The sequence below is a fragment of the Heliangelus exortis genome, chromosome 1 (assembly GCF_036169615.1).
Source record: "Heliangelus exortis chromosome 1, bHelExo1.hap1, whole genome shotgun sequence".
NCBI lineage: Eukaryota > Metazoa > Chordata > Aves > Apodiformes > Trochilidae > Heliangelus > Heliangelus exortis.
Window position 1 is genome coordinate 94,512,075 of NC_092422.1, and position 12,144 is coordinate 94,524,218.

At 40.1% G+C, this 12,144-nt stretch overlaps 1 protein-coding gene across 2 annotated transcripts in view; it reads left to right on the top strand.

Annotated features, from left to right (window-relative positions):
• Window positions 1-12,144, top strand: part of APP (amyloid beta precursor protein) — a 208,222-nt gene that overhangs the window by 150,901 nt on the left and 45,177 nt on the right. For both annotated transcript variants that reach the window (XM_071755155.1, XM_071755146.1), the window contains 2 exons: window positions 3,407-3,481; window positions 4,584-4,742. In XM_071755155.1, the coding sequence (XP_071611256.1) occupies window positions 3,407-3,481; window positions 4,584-4,742 (234 nt within the window). The remainder of the gene's footprint in view (window positions 1-3,406; window positions 3,482-4,583; window positions 4,743-12,144) is intronic.

Genomic DNA, 12,144 nt, shown 5'->3' on the forward strand with positions numbered 1-12,144 from the left:
CCCAGATGCGGGACCTTGCACTTGGCTATGTTGAACTTCATGAGGTTAACACATGCTAACCACTTCTCAAGCCTTTGGATAGCATCCATTTCCTCTGTGGTCAACCACATCACTCAGCTTGGTGTCATCCATAAGCTTGCTAGGGGTACACTTGGTCCTACCATCTGTGTCCCCAACAAAGATGTTAAATATTACTGATCCTTATATCCCACCATCTCTGGTATTGTATGTGAGAGAGATCTTTCCTTCCTTAAAACTGACTATCAGCATAGTGTGAGCACTGCCTTCAGTTACAGTCAGGACTCTTTGGAGTGGTTTAATGATGTTATTGCCAGAAAAAGGGTGAAGATGTAAGTGTGGAGCAAAAGCCCTTGACAAAGGTAGGCATCTCGTTGGCATGACTTTGACCTTTTAACTAAGCAAACCTTCAGGCAAGCAGCTCCGCTGGTCTAATTGCTATAACCCAAATGTCTGTCATAAATTCTTCTCTTGTAGATATGCCTCTGTGCCTGAGTGTAAAAAGGAGTAATTTCTGTTCTTTTCAGTATAATGAGATTTTTGTCTCTTAATAATGAACGACATTTTCTGTGCTTCCTTTTTCCGTCGTACTGTACCCTACAGGCCAATTTCAAAAGGAGTCTGCCAGGCAGGAAGTCCTGAGTTCTGAAAGGTTTGACTTTGAAATGGGTTTCTGCTTAACTCTCAACCAGAAATTGTCATTTTCCCTGTACAAAGCTGCCAACCCTTGAAGAGTCATAAATCTGTGTGGCTTTGATAGGTCTGTGCTTTCAATGAAGAAGAATAGGTTTGTAAGTGCATAGAGGCCAAGTTCAGCCTTTTTCTGCACATGCATATCTAGGGATTATTTTTTTTCCCCGTTAATGCACTTTGGTCTCTTACAGAGTGCTACAGCATATTTCTTAGTCACTCATAATTCTTGGAAGTGATGACCTCTGCTGAGAGGTTTTCTCTGGATAGCAGCATCACTGCCTAGAGATATCTGTGGGGCAGCTGTATCTTCAGTTAGTTAGCATATGCATCAAGATGCTTTCAGCTATTGAAGTCTTCTCAATTGTGAAAACTGGCACTCAAAGCAGAGCTTCAGCAATCTTTACATTGAATATTCTTTCTGCAGAGATCCGTGTCATTCTGTTTTCTTCACAACCTCTTCACTTTTTTTGTACCAGAGTTAAACTCTGAAACCTCTGGTTTACATCCTTCCCAGCTAGCCCTGTAGGGTGTTATTTCATCATCCTACCTTCCATGCCTTAAAGGGTTTAGAGAAGTAAAACAGGCAGAGAGACCTGGTCTAGCCAAAGGTTTCCTTATCATGTCACCCACAATGCTTGTTTTCATCACATGATTTAGCAAAAGGTTATTTTGGGGGGTAAAGAAAAACTGTAAGGAAGCTGTTATGAAAATCCCATCAACTGCACATTCAGAGTGAAAAAGTATTTAGCAGATGTCAGGTGTGATTTGAAGACATAAAAATGAATGAGGAGGGAGGGGAAAATCATAGAATTACTAATACAGGCCAGTGCTCAAGCGTGAGCACATCATTGTAGTTTATGACTATAATTAATACCATCATTTCTGAGTCTTCTGTAGCATTCAAATCCTGGCACTAGTGACAGTCTCTGGAAAGGTGCTACCTGTATACATGAGTTTATTTTTCTCAGCCACCATGGTCATGAGTGATCAATAACTAATGTGCACTTAATACACAGTAGCACTCTGAGCATTAGTAAGTTTTTTCCAGAAGACATCACGAGTCTCTAAATTGTTGTGTCAATCATGTCCTCTAGTCCTGCTTTGTCAGAGGAGCTGTAAAATCTCCTGTGCCTCCATTACCAGGAAAGTAACTGGTAATGGGGCAACTTGTAACTACAGTGCACCGTGTACCATCTTCTCTGTCATCAGCTACTTGCTACAACCACTTGCAAATGACTTTTCATGACTCCTTGTAAATTTCAGTTTCCTACCTCCCTAGAACTTGGCTGCAATTTGCACATCAGTGCATATTTGATGAGAAGATAATGTAAAATGAAGAGGTACTTTTAGGCTGCCAGCTTATGTAGTTTGTAGTACAATTCTTGGGACTTAAGTGTCAACTTACAGTTCCCAGTGAAAAAATGGAGTGAGGTTAAGACTGTGATTTGTAATTACTTGACTTCACTTGTAGAAGTCTCTTTTGAGCCCAGGTTTGTTTGTTTTAGTGGCATGGATTCAAACAGATACCTTGTGGCATCACCAAGTGCTTTCCAGTCTGTCCATCAAGGACCTGCATTAGCAATGTCCATCATGTGGGAAAAATGGGGAGCCTGAGACAGGAGCTGAGTGCTGGAAGCTTGACTTGCAGCCATGGGACACAGGGGGTCCAATTTTGTCCTGCCTTTGGTATTGGTCTTGGTAAAATTTCAGTCATGCATGAGGACTAAGCTTTTCTAAATTGCGCTTTAGAAAGGGTGTGTTTAACTATTTCTGTTAAATGGTATGAAAGTGTGAAGTGTGTTTTTTGGTGAGAAAAAGAGGAAAGAAAATGTACATACTGAATAATTGCTTCCAGGTTTCTTCTGTCTACTGGCATTGTGCTCATTATGAAAATAAACAGGCCACTTGTCTGCATTCTGTGAGAGCTGTTGTTCCTAAATGAGTTGTGGTATTTGAGGAGATTGATGTCTGTGTGTGAAATGAGTCAAGTCCCTAATTAAGGCCATGATAAGTTTTCAGATGTCATGGGCAGCAAGTTAAGAGTAACTGGTTCTCTGACTATTGAAATACTTCCCTGTGTTACAGGCAGAGGTGGTCTCTCATGTTGCTAAAAGGAATAGTACTGAAAGGTCTCCTACATAATTTTTCTTTCAGCATTGTGCTCGGGTTATAAATATATTCAGCTCTTAAAATGCTGGACACCTGTTTTTGGAGAGACTACCACAAATTGCCTGTAATTCTTGATCTGTCCTACTCAAAAGCCAGTGGTGTAGTTCAAAGAAATCTGAGATATTTTGTGGTACCAAAAACATGTCAGTTAGAATGAGTTGAAATTCATTGATGTTGACCATGGACATATAATAGATGGAAGTGGTTTCCTTTCTGTCTGAGATGAAAAGGGGTTGGTGTGTTCATCCATAGAGACCTTGGCTCCCGCACTTGAGGGCTGGTTAACGCCTGCCTTGCTTCACAGCAGAGTTGTGAGAGCTTGGCATGATGTTCAGACACAGAAGGACTGTTTCTGTTTAATTCAATAACAGAATCCTACCTTTGTTAAATGTAACTGCTTTTTTAGTGGAGATAAAAGGAGAGGAATAGAAAAAGATGACAGTCAGAGCTGCAGTGCTTGGCTGTTGCTAAGACCTCAGACAAGAGAGGAAGGCACAAAAGTCACCCTCCTTGTTTTTTTCCATAGGTCATGAGAGAGTGGGAAGAGGCAGAACGCCAAGCAAAGAACTTGCCCAAGGCTGACAAGAAAGCTGTTATCCAGGTAAAGGAAAAGGCAACCACAGGAGCCACAGTTAAAATACCAGGGGTGCTGGTCTCATACAATTTTAAAATACACTTTAGTGGGGAGTTAACATTGTTCTCTGCTCTTGCCATTGCTATATTTGTTTCCAGCTGTTAGTGGCTGCTGAGTGTGTCAGTGCTTCACAGCTGTTCTCTGGAACAGCAGTCCAGGACATGGCTTGTGACTGTGTGGAAGGGTAGAAATCTGCTTGAATTGATTTGTCTTCAGTGAGAGCTAAAAACTTAGCTCCCAGAGGCTCCTATCAAAATTTAGGCCATGATGAACTAATACAAACTGCAGGACTTAAGCTCAAAGCAGAGATGGAAAATGTGATTTAAGGAAGAAACTATAATCAGTTTTATCTGAAAGAAATCCTGAGCCAAAAACTATTTTATCCAAAATTATACTGTAATTAAAAAATTCTGACAAGCCAGATACTCCTTGAGCCCCACTGTGGCTATGCCAGGTATTATGGAGTACTGCTAAGATTATTCCAGTATAAAATTATAAAAAGTTAACATTCAGAATGAGATTGCATTATACATTAGATCCCACAGCTTTACTCTCTGTGCATTTTACCCAGTCAATCTTTTCCTTCATTGGAATAAGTCTGGGCTCAATTTTTCTTTGTGGTGGCCATTTTATAAGAAATTATAGTGTCTCTGTTCAGGTTGGAATTTATTAATTTTTTCCACGTGTATTTTTACTCGTGAAGTCACGTTTATGACTCATGATGGCAGGGAATTCATGCTTGCCAAGTCCCTCCCTCCTCTAGCACAGTTCTCTAGTGCTGAGTCACTGTCTTGGTGCACGTGAAGGTTTCAGATGGTGTGCCGGTGGGTGTGCTGAACATGTCAGGAATAGTTGATTAGACTAATAAAATATGGCCAGGTGTTCAGGAATACACAGCATCAGCAGTTCCCCCTGAAATGCGTAAAATTTGTGCTGGGTGCAGATTTTCTGACAGCTAAGCAAGACTGACATGCGGAAGGATTTTGGTGATTTGCCAGTGGAGGTATTCACCTCCACTGGTCTCTGCTGATGTTTTTGCTTTTTCTGTTGTAATGGATGTCTTTTTCAGCATTTCCAGGAGAAAGTGGAATCGCTGGAACAAGAAGCAGCAAATGAAAGACAGCAGCTGGTGGAGACTCATATGGCACGAGTGGAAGCTATGCTGAATGACCGTCGCCGCATTGCTCTGGAGAACTACATCACAGCCCTGCAGACTGTCCCACCCAGAGTGAGTACAATACCACAAGCCCTGTCAGCTGTGTTAAAAGTCATTGTAGTCTTCCTGGGAAAAAGGAAGGTGTGCTCAGATACAGCCCAGCTCTAGAGCAGTGAGTGTGTGTCTCATGCAAGAGCTATTACAATTGTCAGGTAGTTGCAAAGTTAAAAATTTGGACTATGTAAACATGAATGTAGGCAGAAGCACTCACACCCTTGTACATAGCTATGAATAGATACATACATACCTACATAAAGATACTTAAATAGTGTGTAAGTGGTTTGGTTGTCAGAAATTGTAACTCAGTTGTAATTGCACAGATCCTGCAGAGGACGATGAAGACATCCCTCCAAGTCATGCACAGTAGGGTACTTTATCATGTCAAGATGGAGATTAGGGATGAGTTTGGTTGTGATTTTTCTCTTTTGTTTGTTGAAATGTTGAAATACTTTCTGAAGGGTCTTGGGAGGATTGTTGGATGGTGTGAAAATAGAACACTAGCAATTCAAAATTGCCTGTGTTGGCTGTGATGGATATTGGTGAGTGCAGACACTGAGTTCAGAATGTGGACTGAATGGAAGTTTTAATTACTTCTTGTCTGTTTGTATTCAATAAAAAAATAACTGGTGTGTGGCCTCCAGAAGATTCTCTAATCTTCATGAACACAGGGAAATAGGCAAATGCTTTATATATCTCTTGCACGCTTCCTGGATGGAGAAGACATTATGTTGTTAAAAGACTTCTGTGTCAGCAGTAGCTGTTAGATCCTGAATTTGGCTGTAAAGGAATGACATCAGTGCTACTAACCTGGTAAAACGAAACTCTAAGTTGATTTCCTTCTGCAGAGAAACCTTTGTATTTAGTGAGAATGGAAAAGTGATCATTTTAGTTCTTTGTCATCATCAATGTTTTTCTCCACTCTGTGGTTCAGAAGTCTTGTTTTTACTGTGCCAAATAAACCAAAAGTTTTACTTTGGTAAAAGTGTCAGGGGGAGGCTTCAGAGTAGTTGTATGAAGAGCTAATCTGTATTGTACAACCAGTAATTTCCGGAAAATTAAGCTAGTCTGTGTCAAATTGGTAGAGGATTTTGTTTTGTCTGAATGTGAGATGGATACTGTAACCTGTGACTGTTGTGAGGGTAGGGAAGGATTTGGCTTTGAATGCCTAATTAGTGGACAGATCAGTGAGTGATGGTATGGGATTCATCTTCCTTTCACAAACTGGAGTCTGCTGCTTAGGACTGAGAGTGAGATGAGTGTGTAGACTGGCTGCAGGTCATGTTTGCTCTTTTGTGGCGTGCTTTTGGGTAGTTCACCTACCTAAGATACAATTTCACATTTGGCTTTAGCCAATCAGCTATTGCTGTAAAGTTGAGCCTTGTGCATATGTAAATCTGTATGAAAAGTATCCCAGGAAAATATTTTATTTCAAGTTGTTTGTGGATCAGCCTGACAAGAAAAGACCTCTAAGACCATCAAGTCCAACCATCAACCCAACACCACCATGCCCAATAAGCCATGTCCTGAAGTGCCACGCCTAGAAGTTTTTTGAACAGCTCCAGGGACAGTGACTGCACCACATCCCTGGGCAGTCTGTTCCAGTGCCTGATTCCTCTTTCAGTAAAGAAGTATTTCCTAATATCCAATCTGAACCTCCCCTGATGCAACTTGAGGCCATTTCCTCTCTTCCTGTCACTGGTTACTTGGGGAATGGAATGGAAAATTCAGCTCTGATACTCTAGCAATATTTTTCTCCAGAGGTTCCCTAGTAAACTTAAAAGTACATTTGGCACAATTGTATTGTCTATGGGAGAGTAAATCATAGCCTTACTGGTGACTTGTTAAGTAACCTTACGAAAGGGAGGTTTTTCTTGAGTTCTCCAAATATAATTCAGACAACCCTCTTCCAAATCCTTCAAATTACTTGGTTCACCTTTGGTATATTTACTGGAGAAGTAGTTCTGAATATTCAAAGTGATGGAGTGTCTTTTTCTGGAGTTACAAGGCCAGAATTTGGGTTAAATTAAAAAATAAGTTAAGCTTTTTTATGGAAGTGCATGTCTTCTGCACATAATTAGAAGAGTTATCATAAGTCTGTTGTGTGTCTCTATGCATACAGATGTGTATGTGGGCAAAAAGTTTTTCATGTGCTGTTTAATCTCTTGGACATATTGCCTTGTACTTGAATTTTGAACATTTTCCAACATTTTTTAGACTTCTGGTAGACCACTTGAAGCAGCAGGATTTTACTCTTGGTTGTCTAGAAATCCATGACCAGTCTTTGCCTGCAGATCAGTTATCATTGGAGTACAGCGAGTCTGGCACTCCTGGTGTCATCAAACTGATCATGGATGTGATGCACAGTTCTCCATAAATGGCAAAAATCCTGACCCACTGAGAAATCCTGTTTTCTGTATGTATCCAGATTATGTGATGCCTGTGTTCAAGGGGTAGGCTTTTCAGGGGAGCCAAGGAAAAACTTCCTCTGGCTTGGAAAGTTCTTGAGCTATGGATAAGGGGAAGCTGGAAGGCTGTATGAGAAGTATCATAGATTATAGCATCCCAGGTTGGAAGGGACCTCAAGGATCATCTACTGTAACCTAAGTAAGAACATGATTTAGATTACATAGCCTGGTGCCCTGTCTAGCTGAGTCTGAAAAGTGTCCAGTATTAGGGAATCCACCCTTTCACTGGGGAGATTATTTCAATGTCTGCTTGTTTTCATAGTGAAAAATTTTCTTCTGATGTCCAATCAGGATCTCCCAGGAGTAAAATGCACACGTTACCCATCATCTTTTCCATGTGAGTCCTTGTAAAAAGGGAGTTTCCCATCTATTTGTTGGTCACCCTTTAAGTACTGGAACATTGCAATAAGGTCACCCCCAAGCCCACTTTTCTCCTGGCTCAACAAAACCAGTTCTCTCAACCTTTCCTCATATGACAGACTTCACAGTACTTTGATCATCTTTGTGGCCCTTCTCTGGACCCTCTTCAGCCTGTCCACATCTTTTTTGTATAACCAGAACTGGACAGAAGTTCCAGGTGTGGCCTGAGAAGCGTTGGGCAGTCATTACCTCTGCTGGTGATGCCCTTGTTGATGCAGCTCAGCATCGTGTTAGTTTTCTGTGTTGCTGCAGCACACTGTTCACTCATTGAACTTGCTGTCTACTCTGACTGCTAGGTCTCTTTCCACAGAGCCACTCTCCAGGCAGGTGGATTCCAGGCTGTGCTGCATTCCTGGGTTTTGTTTTTCCAGGTGCAGGACCTTAGACTTGTCCCCATTGAGCTCCTTTGGAAGAGGCTCTGCTGTTCAGTAGTGTCCTAAAACTACAAAAAGTCTGAGAATCCTTTATGAATAGCTTCTGTACCAGACCAAAAGCTTTAACTGCAGGTTATTCTCAGGCGTTATGCAGATGATTGCCCAGTGCCAGTGTCAGAGGTGTGCTTCAGGGTGCCACTTTGGGCAGAAAGGGAGGCAAGGAGCACATAGTGAGGAAATTACATAACTTCAAGGTCTGCTAGAAAATAAATTTCAACAAAACCAAATATTTGTACTGTTCTGTTCTCAGAAGCACTGTCATACAGGCTGCCCAGACACTTAAAATTTGACCCTCATTCCTGATGCAGCTTAGCTGTGCTGCTATACTTTGTTGACTTTGAAAATGGAATACAGCTGTTCAGTTTCCAGTGTCAAAATACTGTATTGTTTCATCCTGCTTGATGGCCTTGCTACAGAAAAGAAGGATTAGTGGCAGCTGGAAGCAATATGCCTTTACTTTTTAAAACAGTTGGAAATTTTCCCCTTCATTTTGCAAGTTAAATAGAGGCATTCAAATCCATCATTCTCTGTGAGCAGATTGATTCTGTAATTTGCTTATATTCCCTCTTTCACGTGCATGTCAAATTTTGCTGGATTTATGTCTCCCTGTTTAATCTTTGTGGGTAAGAGGCACATTCTCTGTGGGAAGCCAGCGGTGGTGGACAAAGATAAGCAGAAAAGAACAGCTCCTAGTGGTGAAATAAAGGGTTTCAGTGCATGGAAATACACAGGAAAACTTTGAAAGGTAATTAATTAACCTCTTTACTTTGCGCACAGATTAAAGTGAGCATATAATCATTAAAATCAGTTTAAAGTGCTTCTCTTCTAATTCAGCACTATTTTGCTGAAATGTAAATTATTGTTTAACAGAGCAGGATCATTAAGATCAACCCTAGCATGTAACTTACTCCATTTGAATTTTTTTTTCACGTGGGTATTTTTTTGTGGTTTTTTTGTTCTTGCCTTTAGAATTCGCTCTGGTACCTTTTTGCTACAGGAGCAATGTCTGTTCATGTGGGGGAGCACAGCATGGGCTGAAACCAGTCAACTATTTGGACATGGAAGAGGGATCTGCAAAGGGGCCTTTGCTCAGAGCCTCTGCTTTCAGGAAGCTAGAAGCCTTTCCCGAGTCCAGCTAGGTTGCTGTGGAAATAAGCATTTGGAGACAGGCCAAACCATTGCTGCTGATCTAGTGATAAAAATCCTCCTGACAGAGCAATCTAGTTCTGATATTCCACCCTTTAGCTCTGCCCCTCCAAACCTATTAACTTAGAGCTGTGGACTTTCTCACATACACTTAATATTGTAGGATTGTGTGCAGGAGTGTGGATTTCATCTCTCTTTTTAAGCTGAAAGACTTTGAAAAGTCAAATTTCAAAAAACGTGGTTATACAACTATCTTCCAGCAGCTTCTGCAGCTTTTATGTAGATAAAACCATACAGATAAAACTGTCTTGTTTTTTCTCTAGTCTGTGGGCATAAGTATATAGTATAGTCATGCACTTAGTTTTGCCAGTAGGTTTTTTTGTACAAGTGAATTAAAGACAGAAGAGGAAATTCAATATGACTATTAAGTTCTGCAAAACCGTGGTAGGCTCATTATATCTAAAACACTAAGTTTTTAAAGAGCAAGCAGAAACAAAATTTGTCGTAATTTGTCAAAGCCAATTAAGTTAAAATCCTGAAAAGCAAGTATCGAGTCAAGTACTGTTTTAATTTTATTCTGTCCCAGGAAGAGTCCTTCAGACAGTAGGCAAAGGGAAGTTTATGAATACTGTCACAGCCATGTATTTGTGAGTTCTGGAGTAACATGTTTTCTTACAAATGAGAAGAAATGACAAGAAGGCATCCCTAAAGCCACATGAAGGGTTGTCTCTCATCCATGAGTGAAATTCTTGCATTCATCCTAGCCAGCATTTCTTGAATGTTCCTAAAATGAACTGCTACTCTTGTGTCAAACATGACCCACAAGTTAATAACATAGCAGGTAAAATATATGTGCCTTATATGGTATACAAGATATTCCTATTAAATGAATGAAAAGAAACAATTGTTGCACATTTCAGGAACAGTAATCAGAAAGGACTGGCGATTGATTTTTCTCTGAAAGCAAGATTAAATAGCACAATCCAGAATTTTATAACTTTCTCATTTAGAGAGAATTTTGATCAAAATGACAAGCCAGCTCAGAATTTCCCATGAAAGTTCTGTGGCAGAGAGCTGTAAAGTTGTACTTTCAATACAAAGTAGTGATTTAATATGATTTTTGTGTTATTTCCCTGTAGTGTGTATTTTGGATTTCCATGAGGAGAGTGTGAGGTATATTTGTAGCAAGCCAAACTACATTTGGTATTTCCATTTTCCAAGCTCAATGAAATTGCAGTTTCATCACTTCCTTAAAATCTGAAATAGTAGACTAGGGTCAATGTAAAATTCATGTGGGGAATCTACATGCATATATATTCATATTCATATTTATATTTGTGTGTATATATATATGTGTGTATGTATTTCTTGCTAGAAACTGATTTTGGGGCATTTTAGATCTTGTACATTATTCTCTTATGGGGGTGACCTTATCTTGGTGCTGCTGCCACCTGGAATAAAGGCAGTGGATTACAGAGTCATTGAGGATGGAACTCGTTACCAGATTGCCAAAGCCACCAGTGTTTGCTTTGATTGGGCTTGTACCACTTGAAAACAAAAACTATGCCCTTCTGGTGTTAGGCATAGCACTTATATGGAAGTATCTCTTGAAGAAATGGAAATTAGTCCTTCTCTCTCTACTCTGCCCTGACTTGCTCTCTTGATGTGTCTTTTGGGCAAGCGAAGCCGAATTTTCAGGAAAGGCAATAACATTTTCTGTCTTCATAATGTTCTTGTTATTATACTTCCTCATCTTCTAGCCTTTGTTCCTAAGAACCTTTACAGTTGGCTTTTCAGTTTGTTTGGCCATTACTACAACATTGTGAGGATTACTTACTTTCCAGCATTTGTCCACAGGTTACTGTGACTTCATCCCAGGGCGCTTGGCTTTGGGTGCTTGCGGTTATTTTCCTCATTAATGAATTCTCAGTCATGAAAACCACTAAGTTTAATCCTCTGGCAGGAAACAGCTTCACATCTCTCTCTTTCTGACCAACAAATCTTCTTCAAATAACCTTTGGTTTTCTTTCCTCAGATGTTTTAAAATCTGTTGCTTCTCATAAGCTGAAGAGACTCTTAAATCTTTGAGCTCCATGGCTTAGTATTCATCTCTTGTGTAAATGCTAAATCAGTTTAGGCTCTATATTTGACCATGAATCTAAATCTTCTTAAAATTTCAACTTTGCCCATGGTTCCTCCTGATTCAGAAAGCTGTGCCCAGAGCCTTTACCCTTATTTTGTCAATCCCCAACTTCTCTATATCCCTGCCAATGCCCAGACCAGCCTTTCACCATTTCTGTCCATTCTTTAATTTACTGCATAGCCTTCATGAAGGGTGACCTTTCCCTTTCTTCTCACCTGCCTCAGTTTCATGCTTTTAATTGCTCAGCAGCTTCAGGCAGGAGGCACAAGCACAACAGCACAAGTAGAGCTGCAGAGGGCTGGGGCAAATTTCCAGAATCCATCATGAACACTGAGTTAAAAATTAATGTCTGAGGTGAATGCTAAAGAACACTTACCTGTTTGGGCACTGTATTGTTGTACAGAGTAGGAAAGTACATAGAAATACAGATTTCTTAGTCTTCATTGTTTTATTATCAGTCATCATCATCTGTCATCTACCATCAGACATCTTTTCATGTTCCCTTGAGCTACAGACTTTTCCTTTGTTTGTATTTGATTATATGCCTTATGGTATATATTTAATCTGTTTCACTAATTGAATTTACTTGAAATACATAGATGGACTAAGATTTTTACAAAATCTGTCACTCAACCTGAATACCTTCAGGCAAACCAAGTACTTTATCTTTTTTTTTTCTTACAGCTTTTCAGTTGTGTGTTCTGGATGTGTACTTTCTGTATCTCAGCTCAGTTCCTTTCTTTCTTTTTCCCCTGCTTGCATAGCAGTACTGATAGGACAGGAGTATCTTGAGTTTGGTTTTTTTT